The 22,144-nt window shown below is 39.9% G+C and overlaps 1 protein-coding gene across 2 annotated transcripts; it reads left to right on the plus strand.

The window, feature by feature from the left end:
• Positions 1–784: 784 nt before the first annotated feature.
• sytl1 (synaptotagmin-like 1) lies at positions 785–22,000 on the plus strand. 2 transcript variants are annotated; one of them, XM_041809315.1, is made up of 16 exons: positions 785–954; positions 1,302–1,430; positions 4,500–4,648; positions 8,337–8,488; positions 8,598–8,715; positions 8,796–8,853; positions 8,931–8,967; positions 9,489–9,526; positions 12,282–12,392; positions 12,545–12,711; positions 12,801–12,903; positions 13,803–13,964; positions 14,291–14,369; positions 14,451–14,550; positions 16,655–16,860; positions 21,463–22,000. In XM_041809315.1, the coding sequence occupies exons 3-16, from the start codon at positions 4,524–4,526 to the stop codon at positions 21,603–21,605; spliced, it is 1,599 nt and encodes a 532-aa protein (XP_041665249.1). In that variant the 5' UTR covers positions 785–954; positions 1,302–1,430; positions 4,500–4,523; the 3' UTR covers positions 21,606–22,000. The 2 variants fall into 2 exon arrangements, with proteins under 2 accessions (XP_041665249.1, XP_041665248.1); XM_041809314.1 differs by having other exon boundaries at positions 786–954; positions 1,302–1,409.
• Positions 22,001–22,144: the final 144 nt, after the last annotated feature.

The following is a 22,144-nucleotide window of genomic DNA, read 5'->3' on the forward strand; positions in this document are numbered from 1 at the left end:
ACAAGCACTTTTACTCACCTGCTCTATGTGCAAAGCCTCACCAAAGTAACTGGGCTTTTCCTTGAGTATGTTAGTCATGCACTCTTTCTATCTCTAGCTACTCAATACTTTAAGTAAACTTCAAATCAATTACTTTTTACTTTCACTTGAGTGGATTTTTCCAGTCCAGTAATTTATTTGTACTTAAGCAAATTTGGATACAAGTAACTGTACTTTACTTGAGTATAATAGTCATGCACTTTTTCCACCACTATTAATTGCAAATATATGACTTTAATTAAATTATACAGCATAAGACAGTGGTTCTCAAATGGTATAGATATGGATCAGGGGTGCCCTTGAAATTTTAGCTAGATCTTAGGTGGGCCTTGGGCAAAAAAGGGTTGAAAACCACTGGTCTTCTCTCTCTCTCTCTCTTTTTTTTTTTTAACATAATGGAAATCAAACGACTACTCAGTACTTTGAAACATCAAATGACTTACTTAAGTGGATTTTGCTGCGTTTTTTTTTTTTACTTCTACCTCAGTTAATTTTAACCTTAGTACCTGTACTTTTACTTGAATCGTCGTTCTCCTCCCAGCCTACTTATATCTGTGTTTACAGTAGCAGAGGTGCAGCCTCTCTGTGAGCCCATGTGTGTGTTTAGCAGGTGTGGACAGTTCCAAGGAGGAAGGTTAACATCCCACCTCCACCCTGCTGTCATTTACTAAAACATCCGTGTGTGTGTGTGTGAGTCATATCACACTCAAACAAACAGCACACACTAACACTGTCAGTGTGTATTTGACTGTTTGTTCCGCCTCGCGCTCGGCTCCCAGCTGACCCTGTTCGGGCTAAAACAGGAGGGCGTGTTTCACAGAGATTACTCCGCACACAGACCTAGACCCGGACCGCACTGAGGACAAGCTAGCTCCAAACTTTCACAGATGGAACCAGAGGAAGCTGTGAAGTAAGGTAACTCAGTTTCACTGCTTGTGTGTTTTTCTGTTTTTTTTATTTACTCGCGCACGAGAGAGGAGAGTTTTATCTTTGTTCTAGAAGAGGAAAAGTAGCGACAGGTGTGCTCTCTCTCGCGCTGTTCAGGAGGAAAGGGTGTTTGTGTTGGCCAATGTCTCTACAGAATTCAGTCTGTTACTCCAAACTGAAACTTTTATAAGAACTGAAATTCTAGCGTCAGTAACTGTAGCATTTATTAAAAAGATAAGCAGCCGTAGTTTAAGACTACTCTACTGCTCATTGTAACTATTATGAATTAAAGCATGTATTAAACACTAAAACATGGTTTTATTTTGTGTTTCTAGGTGTCAGGCTGTGAATGCTGTGGGGGCTCTGGTTGCATGACATCCTGTTTGCTAAACTTCTAAACGCTGACAGGAGAATCTCTTTGCGCATGCGTTAATTCCTCCAAGGTAACTAGCCCAAGGAAAGAGGTGTGCATGCACAGTCTCGCGCTCATTTATGGACACAATAATCATAATTGCATAATGGTGCTACAGGTTAGGTAAATGAACATAGAAGTTTACTCTCCTGCACTTTAAAACCTTGCTCTTAGTGTCAAATAAGGTAGAAGACACGGTTTACATGGAAATTATACCTTTATTTCATTGTTTCTTTCTTTTTTAATTGGCTCTTGGAAAAATGGACAAAGGTCACTACAAAGACCGAAGCTTAGAGAGGGGACTTGGTTGAAATATTTTAAAGGTTTTACAACCTAATTTCTGACTTAATGCTCAGGATGAAGAGAGGGTAGATAGAAGATTCTGGTGTGAACATACAAATGCATCTAAAAATCTTAGAATATCATGGAAAAAAATTCCTATGATTTGATTCAAGTAGTGAAACTTGCATATATTCTGGATCAGGGGCGAGCAGCATTAGTTGCTAAGAGAGCTGCCTTTATTTTATTATCAATGAACTATTTTAGCTCAGTTTGATCTCTGTGACTACAAGGAAGTCAGTGAAAAGAAGAATATGTTGCTCTCATGATCATATATTATACCCACATTTATGTTGTGCAAAATGAAAATAGTTAATTTCATTAGATAACACAGTATTGCATTAATTTCTAGCTGCTTTTTATGTATTGACATAATGGTTGTTTGATATTTAAATATGTTTTACTTCCATATTTATCCTTTTTACAGGTTAATTTAATGATGCAAGCAAAAAGTTTTACAGAAGCAGTTGCAGTATCTTCTTATTTCTTGTAAAAAACTGAATATAAATAAGTAATCAAAGATTATTAATGAAATATTTCTGTTTTCATGGCAGATTTTCTCTTGGTAAATAATTTGCTGGTTTTTAAAAAGCTCCAGTTGCCTATCTCTGTTCTAGATTAATCTCGTACAAAATGAAATATTTCAAGCCTTTTTTTAATGGCTCACAGCTCACAAAAACCTGAAATCCACTATCTCAAAATATTAGAATAGCAGAAACATCAGTCTAAAAAAGGATTTATAATCCACAATTGTTTACCTTCTCTGAAGTTCTGCTTGATTATGACTTAGTACTTGGTTGGAGCTCCTTTTGCACAAATTCCTGTATCTATGATCGATAGCAGCCTTCAGCTCATCTGGATTGTTGAGTCTGGTGTCTCTCATTTTCCTCGTGACATTTCCCCAGAGATTCTCTATGGGGTTCAGATTAGAATCAAACACAGTAGTACTATGGTCAACAAACTAGTTTCTGGTAGTTCTGGCTTCACTGTGGGCAGGTGAAAAGGAGATCAGCATCTCCATAAATCTTCTCAGCAGATGGAAGCATGAAGGGTTCTAAAATCTCCTGGCAGAAGTCTTATAGCGTTGACTCTGGACTTGATAAAGACCAGTGGACTAACAGCAGCAGATGACATGGCACGCCAAACCATCACTGGAAACTGGAAACACTGGACTTCAAGACCTGAGGGATTCTAGGCCTCTCCAATCTTCCTCCAAACTCCTGATATCTGAATGAAATTCAAAATTTAGTTTCATCTGAAAACAGGACTTTGGTGAGATAGCAACGGTCCATCTTTTATTTCTTAGCCCACGTGAGACACTGATGACATCTGTGGATCAGGAGTGCCTCGACTCTACAAACAGGACATTTGTAGTCCATTTCCTGGACCCGTCTGTGTGGTGGATGAATATCCACTGACTCCAAACCAGTGTTTATTTCGTCGACTAAAACTATGACTAAAAATGTTTGTCGACAGCCTTTTTTTCCCTGACAAAACTAGACTAAGACTAACAAAAATAGATCTGTGATGACTACAACTGACAAAAACTAAGTTTAGTTTTCGTCAAGACGACTAAAACTAGACTAAAATGTAATTTAGCTTTGGTCGGACATTCAAAATCTATGATACTTCTCCACTGTGGGTAAATCTGTCAAAAACGATGCAGCTGTAGCTATTCTGCCTCTCAACTGTAGAAAGCAGGGACCCCAGGTTTGGCAGGGTACAGAGAACACACTACCAGGATTTGGTACCAGATTTAGGCAAGAGAATAAATGCTTGGACTAAAAGTAAAGACTAAAATGTGAGGACTTTTTATGGACTAAACCTAGGCTAAAGTGTTTTGAGTTTTCTTCGACTAAAACTAACAAGGATAGAAATGACTAAAATGTGACTAAAACTAAAATGCATTTCATTTAAAGACTAAAACTAAGACTAAAATTAAAAATAGCTGCCCAAATTAACACTGCTCCAGTCTCAGTCCACTCCTTGTGAAGCTCCCCTAAGTTCTTGAATCTGCTTTGTTTGACAATCCTCTGAAGGCTGAGATCATCCCTGTTGCTACTTTTCTTATCACACTTTTCTTTTCAGTCAGCTTTACATGAATATGCTTTGATACAGCCTTTGAGAACAGCCTGCCCTTTCAGCAGTGACCTTCTGTGGCTTTATCGTCCTTGTGGAGGATGTCAGTGATTAGTCCAGTCAGCAGTCTTCCCCATGATTGTGGTTTTGAACCAGAGTGATAATGAAGGCTGAGGGAAGCTTTGAGAAATGGACTATTCGACAATATTCTAATATTTAGAGGTAGTGTTTTTTTTTATTTTTTTAAGTTGAAAGCTGTATTATTATCAAGATTAAACAAAAAAGTCTTGGATTGTTTCATTTTGTATGCAATGAAGCTAGTATGCATAAAAGTTTAACTTTTTTAAATTAATTATGGGGAAAAGATGAATTTTTACATGGTATTTTATTTTTTTAGATGCACCTGTGGTGAATTTTGTCACTGATATAAAAAACCCCAGAAAATTAAGCACTTTTCCCTCTTTAGTCTTGATATATAATTCAAATGAAGTAATCTGATAAAGATATTGTTAATTTCAATGGCCATAAGAGAGGAAGACTAGCATGTTCCCAAATGTGATCTGGATGATTCAACACTGAAACGATACAAACCGAGTCCCAAGAGTACCCAAACATGTTTACTCTTCTAAACGTCATCATTAATTATATTATGCAACAGGCTCAGTGTAAACACAGATTAATAAGCACTGTGTGTTTGTTAAAGATTGTGGTTTTGCCCTCACTCGGGATGGAGGAGAAGCTGACTGACTCTTCTCTGGACCTGAGTCACCTGACCGATGAAGAGCAGTCCAGCATCCTGCAGGTCATACAGCGGGACCTTGAGCTGCGACGTCTCGATGAAGGACGTGTAAGGTCAGAGGTGAACGCTTTACCCTGTAAAGACACTAAAATCAGTTTGATGTAGTTTAGGATTCCAATAATCCTTTGACACAATACAACACACTTGTTATAAACTTGTTTTTAAACAGGGACTGATGGGACAGGGGCCTTAAAATCTGTTCTCACTAAAACTTTACATAGAGAGCAGGCCAAGGCGTACTCTGATAAATATTACCTATAGAAGTATATTAGTTTAACGGCGAGCAAGCACTTTGAACAGAAGAACTTCCTTTTACCTGGAGGAAACCTGAAGCAGAAACAGACTTCCTGAAAGAAAGTCATCTGGATGTTCTGTCAAGATGTCCTGTTTTGTTGAAAATATTTTCTCAAAGTGTATTTATCATGGACTCATAGTAACACTGATGCTGTGACAGTTAATCATGCACAGGTCCCAGATGCACTGCTGCAAGTGCTAATTTTCAACACCTATGCAGAAAATGCTACTATAGTACTCTCAATGCTCCCCATCAAAATATGCTTCTAGTGCATCATACAGTATATGGACAAAAGTATTTGGACACACCTGTAATTACTGATGGTTACTGGTGTTTCAATCAGACCTGTTCCCACAGGTGTAAAAAACCATCAGCTAGCCATGTAGTCTCCATCTGCCATCATCTGTGATCCTAAATGGTTCGTTCTGAAGAGCTCAGTGACTTCAAGCGTGGTACCGTGATGGATGCCACCTTTGCAATAGGCTGAGTGAAATTTCATCCCTGCTGGATATTCCATGGTCAGCTGAAAGTAGTATTGTTAGAAAGTCGAAGCGTTTAGGAACAACAGCAACTCAGCCACAAAGCAGAATACCATGCAAAATCACAGAGATGGGTCAACGAGTGCTAGGGGGCACGGTGTGTAAAAGTCTCCAACTCTGCTGATTCCTTAGCTGAAGAGTTCTGAACTTCCACTGGCATTAATGCAAACACTCAAACTGTTCTTCATAAATGGGTTTCCATGGCCAAGCAGCTGCATGAAAGCCTCACATCAACAAGTCCAATGCCAAGCATTGGACGGAGTGATGTAAATCACACCGACACTGGGCTGTGGAGCGGTGGAAATGTGTTCTGACCAATCACACTTCTCTGTTTGGCAGTCAGATGGTGAGTCTGGGTTTGGCAGATGCCAGGAGAATGTTACCTGCCTGACTGCATTGTATAAACTGGGAAGTCTGGTGGAAGAGGGATAATGGCATGAGACTGCTTTGTTAGGATTTGGCCTGGCCTCTTATCTCCAGTGAAGGCTGATCTTAATGCTACAGCATACCAAGACATTTTGGACAATGCTATAGATCAGAGCAGTGCATCGTCACTACCCACTTTCCACTGTGACCACGCCCCCATTTGGGGGAAAACAAACCTTCACATTAAATGGCAGTAGGTTAGAAAACGCCTGTAACAACACGATTAGAAGATATTTTGTTGTGTTTTGTGTCTTAAACTAATGAAGAAGCCATAATTTAAGGCATGTTTTTTTGTTCTCAAAGAGAATAACATATAAGAACAAGAACAAGAGTTCTGTGTCTTTTGGCTGATAGTAGAGGGGACTAAAGGGCAATAGCTGGACCGGTGCTGTGTTCTTAATGACTTTTTAGTCACTCCGTGACAGCAGACACTGAAGTCTGTCTGCCTGTTAACAGCTTTTTCACACATTAACTAACTCATTTTTATTTTTATTTTAACCTTTATTTAACCACTTAAAGACCCATTGAGATTGAGATCTCTTTTACAAGGGTGACCTGGCCAAGAGGTCAGCAGCACATGTCATAATAAATAATATATTTCGGTGATAGATTACAAGAATAAGTTAAAATGGACAATAATTTGGAAAGTGCATGGGTAAATTGAAGATAAAGTGCTGGAAAAATGACTCACAATAACAAGTTTATAAACACAGATGCTGTTACATGGTCTCACGTTGTGTGTCATTTAAGCCAGAACAAAATGCTCCAGGTGAAATGAGTTCAGATTATTAACCACATTCAAGTGCAAAGATCCAACACACATGAGGTATGTGATGCTTGTTTGTGACATCTCCGGTCACAAGATGGGACTGTTTGTTCAGTTTGACGGAGGGAACCTGAACGCACCCTCATGTACATCTCTATAATTTAGTTTATTTCATATTGTTCCGATTCAAGGATTTGTTCATAAATGGCCTACATTATTTGTTTGTTTCACTGGCTATTAAATTTTTGCTCAACCAATGTTTTGACACAGAAAGGGGTGGGTGGGGCTTAACCTTGTAAAGCAGATGGGTATGCCCGTTTCTGTGTTTCTCACTGGCGAATCCCTCTTGCAAAGCTCCCATCTGAACCGTTTGGGCCTGGCTAGAAAGTGACAGGACCAATCAGCGATGAGGGGCAGTACTTTCATTTTCATTTTTTGCAGCTCTCTATGGAGTTTACTCCTTGGTAGCAGCTACGTCACGTGTTTTGTTGCTCTGATTGGCCTGTAAAGATGTAACAGACAGAACGTTCATCCAATCACCCTCTGAGTTTTTTTTCAAAGCCTCTGTTCTTTCCCAAATGCTGTATATGAGTGGTTTCCCAGATGGATGTGTGAAACAAATCCATTTGGCGTGCCAGGTTAGGTGGGGCGGGCATCGTTTAGGATGGGTTGCTGTGGCCTATGCTTCCAACTTTGTGGCAACAGTTTGACTGTGGCAGTTAAACACCATTCTCTTAGTGTCAAATAAGGTGGCGGCAGAAGAAGACATATGTTCACATGGATTAAATTGTAATTAAATCCTTAGCATGCCAGTATAGCTGAAGCTTTCCATTGATTAAACAGCCCATAACTTGAGAACTATATGCCTTGACTATTGTACTATATGTACCTTATGCTGATTGTTATAATAAAGTGGCTGATAAAAAAAAAAAGTAGTCAGGAGCTGGTAGATTTTTGAATCCATCAGCCACTGTAGCAGATAGGCGAAACAGTTCATTTCCAAGAAAGACAGAAGAATCAAGAAAGATGTCAGACTTTCAAGTTGTTGAATTCTAAAATCAGTTGCCAAATTGTGAACTTGGGGCTCTGAGTGCATGTTGGGGTAGTTTTACCTTTTGCTGAGCCTTTGCGAGGAGTGTCAAAAACTGTACAATGAAATTTATTTTACCTACAGAGCAAAACCGCTCCAACAATGATAACGTTACAAACTGCTGACATTCTGTCCAGAAAGCCCCAAATATCATCTGGTTTAGTTTAAATTGTCAGAAAGTCGACCTGTTGTTTTCTTTTATTGTTTTATTCTAACTTTGTCTTTAAAAATAAATTGTAAGTTTTCTCCAGAATCAATCAGTTTTTGAGTGAGTTGTAAGACATGCTCATCACAGGTGCCATTGCTGTAAACATGTAGAAAATAGAAGTGCGAGTCTTTAGGATTTTTCTAGACTTTAAGTAGATTATCAGCATGTTTACCTATTATTTTGTCATTGAAAGGGTGCCTGCATTCACGTGAAGTTCTGCAGTAAATGTCTTTGTTACTGACATGGACTTTACGTTCTTTTCATCTGTTAGTAGGGCTGAGACAGGTTTTTACGAGCAGCACATTATATAACAGAAGTGACAACACTGCCTGTTTGATTTGAGTCCTAGCGTGACATCAGCTGACTTTGCGGTTGTGATTGTTTGCTGTGTAACTTGGCCTTGTGTCGACGCTGCAGGATCCTCAAGCAGACAGAGAAAGACCCGACACGTCTGCGCTCGCTGACAGGGGTGTGGTTCAATGAGGAGCGCAGCAAACGCCATCACAACAGAGCATCGGTCTGTACCCTTGTCCATGCCACCCTGCGGCACAGGAAACCCAAGAACAGAGGTTGGTTCTCCGTTATCAGGTGCAGGTATTATCGGCCTGTGGGGGTATCTTTTCAAACCGCTATAGGGATATCCCAGTGATGGCTCTGTGGTTGTTGTCATGGCAACAGATGTGTCCCTGACTGAACTGTTCAGTGGCGAGAGAGAGGAAACCTCACTCAACAACAACAACTCCTCTCCTGAGGCTGACAAAAGAGTGAAGGACAGGAAAGGGGAGCAGAGCGAGGGGTTAGTCAGAAGTCAGATACACCAAAGTAATCCCACTGTTTCTTTTCAGTTTGTCACATTTTCTTTTATGTGTGTTTCAGAAGTCAGGAGAGTCTGAAAACTTCTCCCACACCCAGAACAAAAATCTCCATAACAAAGGTCTGTGTGTGCATGCTTTCCTCCATTCCTATTCTTGAAAAGATCATCTGAAAACTAATCATCATCTTTATTTCCAGGGCCAACCATCAAGAACTAGTACCACCTCATCCAAAGGTGAAAGCATCTTTCTTCACTCTATCAAGCAGTCTTTATTAGTTTAGCACCAACCAAAGGAATCTCAAGACTTTACAAAGATGGCAGGTCCAAAGGGAGATGCAGAAAGAAAGAAGAGAGAGGTGCAAGAGAGAGAAGAGAGAGGTGCAGAAAAAGAGAAAAGGGAGGTGTAGAAGGAATGAAGAAAGAGATGCAGAAAGCGAGGAGAGGGAGGTGCTTAAAGAGAAGAGGGAGATTAAGATAGAGAGAAGAGGGAGGTGTTTAAAGAGAGAAGGGGTGATGCAGAAAGTGGGATGAAGGAGGTGTGGAAAAAATGGAGAACAAAGTTGCAGAAAGACAAAAGAGGGAGCTGCAGGAAGAAAGAGAGGAGGGTGATGCTTAAAGAGAGAAGAGGAGGGTGCAGAAAGAGAGAAGAGCAAGGGAATTTATGGCATACAGTAAATCCATCTTCTTTTTTAGTGTCTCTCTCTACCTCTCTAGCTGTCTTTTAGTGTCATTATTAACTCATTTTTCTTTTATAGAATATGAAAGACTCAATGGACACTCAGAGGAAATTGAGGTAATTATAACACAGAAGAGAAAGACAGTAAGAAACTATGGCTGGAAGAATATAACATAACTTAACCATGGAAAAAGGAGCTTGTTATAGGTTTAAAAGTTGATAAGGGAACAGTTAAAAAATTAAATGTTTTATAACACAATGTGCAGATGACGTTTGACTTACACTGATTAGTCAGCAGGTTTTTCAGACTTAAATAGCCCAGCGCAGTTCAGTTTTACATCTCTGTGGCTGCAGAGAGACGTTGGAGTAGCTTAACTAAAGTGTGCTGAAAGGGACTAATTATGAACCTTGATTGGATCATAATTAAGGCATTAATACTGACAGCCCTGATTTAAAAACAGTGACACCTATTCAGTACTAAATGCTACATTCACACACTCCTCAAATTCAGTAGTTTTACTGGCAATTATATATCCACAAACTTTAAGCCATAAAACCAAAACAACATACAAGCAACAAAGAAGTGTAGCATTTCAATACTCAGGATAAAATTCATGAAGTATTCAGACCTCCTTCACTTTTCCCAGTTTTGTTATGTTGCAGCCTGTTTTTACAGTCATTCAAATTATTTTTTCTCTCAATCTACACTCAGTACCCCATCATGACAAAGTGAAAACAGAATTTTAGAATTTTTTGCAAATGCTTTAGAAAAAAAAATGAAATATCACATTGGCATAGGTATTCAGACCCTTTGTAACAAGAATGTACATTTAGCTTAGGTTCCGCCTATTTCTCTGGATCTTTGCTGAGATGTTTCTACACCTTGATAGAGTCCACTTGTGGTAAATTAAACTGATTGGCACAGATCTGGGGAAGGCTACAATCAAATTTCTGCTGCACTGAAGGTTCCCAAGAGCACAGTGGCTTCAGAATTTTCAGATAGGATAAGTTTGGACATTTCCAAGAGCTGGTCACCCGGCCAAACTGAGCAATCCTGGGAGAACAGCCTTAGTAGGAGAGGAGACCAAGATGATCACTCTGACTGCTTTCCAAAGGTCCTGTGTGGAGATGGGACAAAGTTCCAGAAGGATGATGGAAGCCTCTCCTCAGTGCAAAACACATGAAAGCCTGCTTGGAGTTTGAATCAAACCCTCTGAAGGGCTTTCAGACTGTGAAGAACAAGATTCTCTTGTCTGATGAAACCAAGACTGAACTGTTTGGCCTCAATTCTAAATGTTATGTGTGGAGGAAAACAGGCACCACTCATCACCTGCCCAATACCATCCCAACAGTGAAGCATGGTGGTGGCAGCATCATGCTGTGGGGTGCTATTCAGCAGCAGGGACTGGGAGAGGGGTCAGGGTTGAGGGAAAGCTGAATGGAGCGAAGTAGAGGAATATCCTCAATGAAAATCTGTTCCACAGCACAGGACCTTAGACAGGGCCAGAGGTTAACCTTCCAACATGATGATGACCCTAAACACACAGCCAAGACAACACAGGAGTGGCTCAGGGACAACTCTGTGAATGTCCTAGAGGGGCAGCTAAAGCCCTGACTTGAACCATATCCAACATATCTGGAGAGACCTGAAAATGTCCAACCGACAGTCCCCATCCAACCTGGCTGAGCTTGAAAGGATTTGCCAAGAAGAATGGCAGAAAATGCTTCAGTCCAGGTGTGCAATAACCTGACACGCCAGACGGATTTTTTTCACACGGCCATCTGGAAAACCCCTCATACACAGCATTTGGGAAAGGGCAGAGCCTTTAAAAATAAACTCGGAGGGTGATTGGATGAACGTTCTCACATCTTTACGGGCCAATCAGAGCAACAAAACACGTGATGTGGCAACTGTAGACATGTCAGTACACGACTTGTGGTTTTTAAAAAGAAAAAAACTCACTGCTGTTCTTTGTCCTTTTAACGAAGAAATGTTGTCAAGTTCTGATAAAACTGGCGCTTCGCTAATGTCTTCCGCCATAACGGCACCAGCCTCTTGTTGCTACTTGCTTACATCATGACTCCGCCGTGCCTGAAAGTACTGCCCCTCATCGCTGATTGGTCCTGTCACTTTCTAACTGGGCCAAAACTGTTCAGACGGGAGCTTTACAACATGGATTTGCCAGTGAGAAACATGGTAACGGGCATATCCATCTGCTTTGCAAGGTTAGGTGTGCAAAGTTTGTTGCATCATATTCAAAAAGACGAGGCTGTAATTGCTGTTAAAGTTGCTTCAGGTAAGTACTGAGTAAAGTGTCTGAATAACTTTGTCTGTTTTATTTTTTTAATATATTTGCAAAAAATGTTTAATTCTGTTTTCACTTTGTCATGATGGGGTTCTGAGTGTAGATTCATGAGGAAAAAGTGAATTTAAATGATTGCAGCATCAGGCTGAAACATAACAAAACTGAGAAAAGGGAGGGGGGTCTGAATACTTTTTTAATGCACTGTAAGTAACTACATGGAAAGCAACTATGTTTTACCACCCAAATATTGTGTGAGAATATTTTAATGTGATTTAGTTACTGTGTTTCGCATCAAACCTGGCAACACAGGAAGTCTGAAAGTGATCTGATTTATATCTAGTTTGTTTTTTTAATGGAAGGGAATTTATCCAACCAGGAGGTAATTTTCCTGATTACCCTGACAACACATTCATGCAACATAAATCTGTCAATTCTTACACATCATTCTTATTTTTTGCATTGTTAGAGAAGAGCTCAGTGTGTACAGGAGGGTGGTGGCATTGATAGATGTGTTTTATAATTATGTGTGAGACTGTGACTGTGACTCTGTATACATGTGTGTGCAGGAAGACTATGACTATCACAACGGGGATACTGAGTCTCTGAGCAGCAGCCTGACAGAACCAGCCTCTCTGAAAAACAGCAGCTCCACCGGCAGCCTTCAATCAGGCTACACGGTACTCACACACTCACTAAAGCATACGTTCACGCACTCACGCGCACTCTTGATTAATTGTCTATCCAGCGTCGCAAGATGACTCAGCTCAGGACAATGACGCAGGAGCTGATCTCCGTTCTGCGTGTCTGTCTTTGTGTGTGCGTGTTGTAGCTCAGTGGGAGCATGATGAGTCTGTTCAGCTCGGGGGATTTTGGGCTGGTGGAGGTAAAGGGCCGTATTCAGTTCTCATTAGGTTACGACACACAGAAGGAGGAGCTGCAGGTCAAAGTGAGTCGCTGTGAGGACATCGCTGCGGCACGCAAGAACCGCTCTGACCCGTGAGTGACGGTGCAGGTGGAGGTGCACTTTGCAGCTGCAGTGACACATAAAATCAGTCTAAATATACTTGTGGTTGTGTTATTCACAGGTATGTTAAATCCTACCTCCTGCCTGACAAGTCAAGTCAAAGTAAGAAGAAAACCTCAGTGAAGAAGAAGACACTGAACCCGATCTATGATCAGATACTCCGCGTGAGATGCTTTGTCATTTACATATTACATAAAGTGCTAGTCTGCAGTGTGTAAGATGCACAGTTTAAAGCTTCTGTGAGGAGGTTTTAAGTTGTTATGAAACATGCTATAATGAATACTGATGATTCTACACAACCTGCTAAAGCAAACAGAACCATCAGGAGGAGGATGGTTGTTTTTTTTCCTATTATTGCTGCCTGAAACAGCAGCCGGGAGGCAAGTGTCAGATAAAGTCATTTCAGTCAGGAACGCTCTCGTCATACATTGTAACATTTTATTGCAAAATGGATCTACAGTTTAACTTGAGAAGGCTCTTCTCAAAAGATGCTCCCTGGGTTAGTCAAGCAGCATGCTTTGACTTTCCAGGGAGTGCATGGCTAGAAAACCCCATTTATGACAATGCATATTGAATACGATAAAATTAGTTCAAAAGTAATTTATCCATGGTAGCATGAATCTGAATATGAGGGTATGCTATAAAGGAGCATGCTAGGGTGGAGGAGGTTAAGCTTTGCCATCAGCAGCGTTGTGCATCAGCGTTAATGCTAGCAGAAGGACATCGTATTTAAATACACTGTTGTGTTGAGAGAAAGAGCTGTGATTGGCTGTGGGAGATGATAATTGGGGTCAGCTCGCCATCAGTTGATCACAGCTGGGCATATGACTTCTGTGTCCTGTATGAACTAACGCTGCATTTTCTTTTGCACTGCAAAGAATATTTGGCCATTAAAAGGAGGATTTTTGTCTAAAAATCTAACTCAAACATGTTCAAGACAAGGACAGCAAAGAGAAAATAGAGTGAAACATTCTCACAGGAGCTTTAAAGTGTTGTATAGAACATGTCCTACACTCCTATTTTATGATGTACTTTATGTTTGATTCTGGATCTCATTTTGCAGTATAAAGTGCGAAAAGGAGAGTTACGAAGCCGAACCTTAAACCTGTCCGTATGGCACGCTGAGCCCCTGGGGAGGAATGTGTTTCTGGGGGAGGTGGAGGTGGCTCTTGGCCTCTGGGACTGGACCTGCTCTCAGCCACTGTGGCAGGACTTGCAGCCTCGGGTAGGAAAGAGCAGACGGATCATATTTAAATACCCACACACAAATATTTACTTAAAAACTCCAGAGCCTGCATCCACTGCTGTTAAGTATCTGAGCACTTGTGTAGCAGCAGATTTGGCAGCTTTGTTGCAGACACAGAAAACAGGGAGGGGTGTCTCTGGTGTCTGGGAGAGCTGTGAAGAGAGAGGAAGACATGCTGTGAATTTCAACTAAGGTTTTATGTAACCGTAATATCTCCCTGCTTCCACACTTCTGCCTCCCTCCCTCCCTCCTCTTATTTCTGTCTGCGTTAATCTCTTCCTCCTCTCTACTCTCCCCCGTGACAGGTTCATTTGAATCCAGACTCCATTAGCAGTCGCGGGACCCTTGTGTTCTCAATTAAGTTCATCCCAGATGGATATGAAGGTGAACAGAGCACACACTTTGATGATGAAAGTTGTGTCCCATAGGAGTCACCTAAATATCATACATTTTATGTGTGTTAAGGTGGTGGTCTGCCTCTGACTGGAGAGCTTCACATCTGGCTTCGGGAGGCTCAAGGTCTCCTGTCCAATAAAGGCGGCGCTATAGACTCCTTTGTCAGAAGGTGTGTCAGTTCTGCAGCATATGTCTTCTTTTCATCGGTTACATAACACAGTAGTGTTTGTGTAATATATGTATTTTAATAGAAGAGGGCACAAAATTATCACAATTCCACACATTCATAGGCATACTTATTGCATCATATCTTAGAACGCCTATAATCAATATTTCACAATTTCAATGGGTCAAAGCTCTGCAAGCACTGAGTGGTTTTTAGTCATTAAAATGCACCAAAAAAGGTCATGTGACTGCTGTTCCTCTCACCTTTTAAAGACAGTCTGCTGGGTGTTAAGCCCAGATAGCAACCTCTGGTGTTGAAGCAAACCTGGAAGAGCAAAAAACTGACTTGTTCCTTAGGCTTTTGTAACATCTTTTTAGGGGGAACTACTGCCTAACCATTCGACCAACTGGGACTGTAATGACAATGTATATGAATACATGTACTTTAATGTGGAGTCACCCCCCCTCTTTTATAACAGTCTCCTGTATTTCTGTGGGAATTTGGGAATTTGTGCCCATTCATTCTGTAGAGCATTTATGAGGTCAGGCACTGATGTTGGATGAGAAGGCCTGGCTCGCAATCTCTGTTCCAGTTCATCCCAAAGGTGCTTGATGGGGTTGAGGTCAGGGCTCTGTTTGGGCCACTTCGTCTACATCAGACTGATCAAACCGTGTCTTTATAGTATTTGCTTTGTGTACTGGGGCACAGTCATGTTGGAATAGAAAAGGGCCTTCCCCAAACCGTGCCACACAGTTGGAAGCATAGCATTGTCCAAAATGTCTTGGTATGCTGAAGCATTAAGATTGGCCTTCACTGGAGATAAGGGACCTAGCCCAAACCCTGAAAAACAGCCTCATGCCATTATCCCTCTTCTATCAAACTTAAGACCCCAAATAGAACAAAACTTAACTAAACAAAAAACAGGGCACAACAAACATATTCAAAAAGCGCTTTATTACAGAAGGACTTGCATGCATTCCTCTTTTTTTCTTTTTTTTTTCCATTTTTCTGAGTGCATGGAAATTGGTTAGTTTCTTGAGAATCCCCTTGTTATTTTGGCAAAGAAAAAGAGACACATAAGTAGAACGCTTGTGGCAAATACTGGAATTTACTCATCATCATCATCGGAAAACCTAAAAAAAAATCCATGTTTGACTTTACTGTACGTCCACCATTCCCAGTGGAAGTTCAGAACTCTTCAGCTATGGAATCAGCAGAGGGTTGGTGACTTTTACGCTCCATGTGCCTCAGCAGTCGTTGAACTTGCTCTCTGAATTTACATGGTCTTCTGCTTCATGGCTGAGTTGCTGTTGTTCCTAAACGCTTCCACAATCCAACAATATTACTTACAGTTGACTGTGGAATATCCAACAGGGATTAAATTTCATGAACTGTCTTATTGCAAAGGTGGAATCCATCACTGTACCACACTTGAAGTCACTGAGCTCTTCAGAACGAACCATTTAGGATCACAAATGTTTGCAAATGGAGACTACATGGCTAGGTGATGATTTTATACACCTGTGGGAACAGGTCTGATTGAAACACCAGTAACCATCAGTAATTACAGGTGTGTCCAAATACTTTTGTCCATATATTGTATGATGTAGTAGGAGTATAATTTGATCACTGAAACACCTGAATTCAGTAATCAACAGGTGTGGCCAAATACTTTTGTATATATATTGCCCATGTTTGCTATTGTTCATGGTTCAGCTCATTTGATGGAGCATGTTCTCACAATAAGGTGTGATATTCCTTGATGCCATAGTCACTGACTCAGCTCTAACATGCAAACAGTCCTGTCCTCTCTTCCTCACTTTCTTTCTCTCCTCAGCTGTCTCATTAATAAAGGTAAAGGACAAAAAACTCTAAAAGAAGGAATTTTAGCTTATTTTGGTTTGCTGTTTATGGTGATCACTAAACGACTGATACAGATACTAGACTCTTATGTTGAATTTACAAATAGAGTGGGAAAAAATCTTGCATTTGTACTTCCTAAGTCTTATTGCTGTGAAATCTAGAAATAAAATCGTTCCAAAGGTCTAATCAGTATATATATATATTTTTAACTATAATTTAACTGTCATAATCCACTTCCCCCCAGCTACATTCTCCCAGATGCAAGTCGACAAAGCGGTCAGAAGACGCGGATGATCAAACGCTCCATCAGCCCCACTTACAACCACACCATGGTGTACGACGGTTTCCAGACCAGCGACCTGAGAGAGGCCTGTGCCGAGTTGACTGTGTGGCAGCGTGAAGGGTTAAAAACACACACCCTGGGTGGGATTCGTCTGAGCTGCGGGACTGGTGAGTGTTTCTCTCTGCTACAGTTTATGCCCACACTAAGAGGACCAGCTTCTTTAGTCCTTAATAAACAGAATGAGATTCATGAAATTCTGTAGGGGATTATTATGTAAGAGATTCTTTATGTATGTGGCTCCAGTGACAGATTAAGCATACTTTAGAGTCGGTTAACATACCATAAAAACACAGTAATGCCACGCAGAATGCAGTCTTTTTATGCTTGTTGCTGCACATACACAGCTGTCTTTTACTTCAGGATTAGGAACCCACTAGGATTAAATAAGTGGATTAATTATGTGTAAACAGGGAGCAAAATGGCCTTAAACCTTTGAGATTAGATGCTGATTTTTTTATTGTGATAGGATCCAAATTACAGGTTAATTAAGAGGCTTTTTTATGCAATTATTGATAATATTACACTTGTACAGTATATGTTTAGTTTTTTATTATAGGGGACAGTGCACATTAATGAACATGGACATGTAAATGAGGCAAAAGGTAGATGGTGAAGTGTTTAAGTGCTGATGCCTTTGGCCTGTTTATTTAAGTGGTATAATTGCACATAGTCCCATTGCACACACTTTGCATATACAGATGCATTTATGCTTGTATTATTGCACAGGAGTGGCATGTATATGTTATGGCTATTTTAAAAGAATGCTGTAATCCAGTATTATTGAACATAAATATTTTTCATTGTCTTCCTCCTTCTTTATCCCCCCTTCTACATCAACACACGGCTGCATTCAGGTCTTCACTGATCAAAGCAGTGCACTTGATCTTCTTCAGACTGTTGTCTCAGAGCTTCTGTGGTTCTTTTCTTAACTTCTGACACAGACTCTAAACATGTTCCTGATCTAAGGAAAAAGTCTCACAGTGCTACATCAGGTGACTAGGGAGGGTGATCAAGCACTGTGATTTGTTTTTAGACCAGAAACTGCTTTACTCAGAGCGCACAGTGAAACCATTTTCCCACAATTGTGGCCTCTTTTTTCAGACTTTTTCTCAGTTTTTCTAGAACCTGTTTGCAATAGTGTTGATTCACCCACTCTGACAAAATGATACCCTAATGTCAATGAAAACAATCAACATGGCCTTAAATGTGGACTTGCTTTGTGGTGCTTTCTTCATCCTTGGTGACGATGGTGTTTTCTGATGAATTTACTGCTGTTTTGTCTCAGGATCATATTGGCGCATCCAGTTTGTAATCTCTCCTTCTAAAAAATTATGGTTTCCTTCAGTGTATTCCTAAATGTCTCCACAACTTTGCTTGAGTTTTTCTTTTATCAGTAGTCAGAAGTTTTGGGACAAGTTTAGCACACACTTTTTTATGTTCAGATTTTCATGCAAAATTAGCCGAACTGTCTCTTTATCAATGGCGGTCATTTCTGCTCTCATTCTTTACTGAGCTACCAATCATTTCCAATGATTTGCTCAATTTGTTGAACGTTATCAGAAGTTTCTGATGTGCAGGGGTGCTCAGAACATCCCTCGTCTTGGACATCCTCTCCACCTTCACTAAATCTTTAGTGCCATTCAAACACACATGCATGTGACATGCAGTGTTCCCAGTGCACTTGAGTTCATGCACCAAAAGATTCAAGTGCGGTTGTTGTTCAGTTTCACCAAAAATTTCAAGGTATGTGTTGCTCAACTTTAAGCAAATACTTTTCTGATGCCTTAGAAAAAACACATGCACTTCAATCAGTAACTAGCAGTAAACTAAAGACGTCACTGATTGGAAACTTACAGCAGTGAATACCCAACCTTTAATAACAGTCAGTGTGACTGTGAACCTCGGGATTTTATCCTCATAAGGATAAAGGGAAACCATTATTTAATACAGTGGTTCTCAACATGGGGGTTGGGACACCTTTGGGCGACGCAGGACACTGAGAGTTGGTCACCAGATACCTTAAAAAACTAAAAATATTTTTCAAATGATTTCAAACTGTATATTTTACCCATTTTAATGAAATTATATGCATAAAATTAGTTAAATGTCAAATAAAAAACACGGTCATTTGGTGAGACTATTGCTGAAATGAAAGTAATGTTTAAAAAATCTGCAAAAAGTAAGTCTGCACGCAGCCGCCCACAGATTTGGCTGGGCCCCTGATAAACCTCGAGTGTGGGCCCTCCCCTGTTAAGATTTGTTGATTATCGGTAGCATTGGTGCTAGCATCCTGGCTAACTGATACTTCAGGTTAGAGCTGAAAAGTGTGCTGAACTATTGTTGGGTTCTAATGTAGAAGGTATTTATTTGTACCTCTTTTTAACTGCTCTTCCCTACCCAATTTTGCCACTATTATTTAGCATTTTTCATCAGATTTGCACAATTTGGGCACATTTTGCCTTTTTCTTACCCATTTTTGCCACTTTAAACCAATTTTAGCACATTTTAACCTGTTTCCATCAGTTTTTCACACATTTCTGCCACTCTCTAATCCCATTTCACCACCCTTTCTGCCCATTTCTTTCACTTTTAAACGTTGATTGTCCCTTTAAACCATTTCCACCACATTTTCTGCCTGTTTTGCCACTTTTAAACCAATTCTTGCCACTTTTCACACATTGTTGTCTCTGTTGACCCATTATTGCCACTATTAACCCCTTTTCACCACTTCTTATGCCCTTTTTTGTCAATTTTAAACACATTTTGCTATTTGTCATGCCCATTTTACCTGTTTATCCCAATTCTGCCACTTTATGCCTATTTTCTGCCTTAGTAGCCTCAGTAACCCTAACCATTTTTGCCAGTTTGCACACTTATCCCATTTCACTACATTGCCACCCATTTCTGCCACTTTTAAGCCAGTAATGCCACTCAAACCCCTCTAATCTCTTTTTAAGGCAATTTTTGCCACTTTTATTCTATTTTTTCATCTTCAAACCCATATCTGCTACTTTAAAATTCTAATCTTACCACTTTTTCTGTCAATTTTTACCATTTTATCTTGTTTTAGCCATTTTTAGCCCATTTTAATCCCGTTTTTAAGAAAAGTGTTTTTTTTAGATGGCTATATACTACAGCACAAATGACTTTAAAAAGACATTTGTTGCTTTGATTAGAGTGGTTATTTTTCAGGTAAAAAAGTTTGAGAACCCCTGATTTAATAAACATACCTAGTACATATAAAAGTGTACATCAAGCTTGTGCATAATGAGAAATAAAAAATAGACATAAAACAAGACATCATGCAGTGACCAAAGAACATAAACAGTACAATAACATATACAAAGACCCACTGTAATAATACAGAAGCTGACTTTGTGACCATACTTAAGATTGAACAGGAATAAAGTGACCATCACAGTTAAAGTGCTTTAGTGCTGATGTATTTTATATGATTATGAATCTTTACATACATAAGTGTATCTGCATATGTAATATTGCTGTGTTTAACTAATTTTAATCCTCTGCACTGATGGCAAATAATATACAGACTGGTCCTTTAACCAGGCTCTGTTTGTTTTAGTGTACTCTTTGTAAAATGGGATGTAACAGATAAGAGGAAAACACACCTTTATTTACCTTGTCCTCGGTCAGTAATTGTCCTCCTGCTGTCCTCATGATGTGAAGTTTTAAAAGTTTTATATTAAACTCTGCTGACGTCTCATCTCATCGTCTGAGCTGAGTTGTGATTGCAGATTAAATACTTTCTCATGAGTCCCCTGACATTTTGTTTGCTTGGAAAATAGCACTCAGCATCAGGGGATGTCACATTAAAGGTGATGTTTGTCTGCCTGCTTTACTTTATGGTTTGCTTGTAGATGGAGCCATAAAAGCAGTGTTATGCTTTATCTACAGTGCTGTTTTGAAGCTTTATGGTGACAGTGTTTCAGTCCAGGACTTTACTTCTTTGCATTTTGTCCTGTCAGCACTAGAGGCATTTCAGACAGTCCTGTCATCAGAGTGAGGTCACTTTTAGGTCACCTGTGACTGTGCAATGCTAAATATCTTCTACATGTCACCTATGTGGTAAACAGTTTTTATTTCAGATCATTTATCTTTGTGAAGTTGTTTGCCTCGTTACAGATGGTGTTGTTTTGCTCCTAGTTCTTGTTTTTTGTGCTTGACAGGGAGTGTGTGGCTCTAAAGATCAAACCGCTGATGGAGCAGCGTCTGTGTCTGTCTCTGAATGAAAAGAGGAGTGATAGGAAGTGACAACTTTGATGAAGTTTGGCTTGTTATAAACAGATTTTGAGCATAAAGTTTTCACATTAAACAGACAGAACCTAATTCTTTCACTTTTGGGGTACCTTTGTCTTGATGAGTTTAGCACTGGGGCTGGGATTTGGGATTTTTCATTCCATCTGTCAGCTGTTATTGCTTACATTTTACACAGTGGAAAAGGAAAATAGCCTTTATGACTGTAAATACAGTAACACTGATTAATATGGCCTCAGTAAGAGTATGGTATGGTTGTCAAAATTTTTAGTTCTTTGATACTGAAGCAATTATCAATAACATTTGATTTTTACTGGTGTTGTGACCAGATTTAACATTCTTGATTCCCAAAATCACTACCATGTGTCCATCTAAAAACACTTCAGTGGTCTTAAATGTCGATAGTAATAAATGTTTGTGTTTTTTGTTTTCAGGTCAGAGTTATGGTGAGGCGGTCAGCTGGATGGACTCCTCAGAGGAGGAGGTAGCTGTTTGGACCTCCATGATCACAAACCCAAACCACTGGATCGACGCAACACTACCAATCAGAACTAACCTCACACACCGATATGACTGACACTGACACCAAGGCATTTAAGAATATTCTCCTGTAATGAATTGACTGAATGGACACCCTCAGCACATCGGTGCACTTGGCCTCTCTGTCACAATGAATTACTGTTTTTATACACGTACACTCAGACAATGGAGGCAATATTGTGAAATAGCGGTTAGATCAGAAAAATTTAGTTTTGAAACCAAATCTGTCTGCAATTTAAATGTTTAACTTTTATGTTTGAGGTCTGTCTTTGTGTAATTTGACTCAATGTCTTTGTTTTCAATCCACTGTAGTTTATTAATTAAATAACAAACCAGTATGTGCTGCTCTTTCATCCCTTCAGTAGAAACAGAAGACAAGAGGAGAGATAAAGGAATCAATTTCTAATTTCTGATTCAGATAAACCTGCTCATCCCGAAGCCCATCTAAAACATTTAGCCAAAAATTGGTTCTAATTCCCCAAATCTCAAATGTGCATAAAAGCTGTAATACAGAAAATCCTCATTTTAAAACTTAAGGTGTTGCATCATAAATGAGGAGGCAGTGAAAAAGATGAA

Source organism: Cheilinus undulatus, linkage group 16, assembly GCF_018320785.1.
Source record: "Cheilinus undulatus linkage group 16, ASM1832078v1, whole genome shotgun sequence".
Classification (NCBI taxonomy): Eukaryota; Metazoa; Chordata; class Actinopteri; order Labriformes; family Labridae; genus Cheilinus; species Cheilinus undulatus.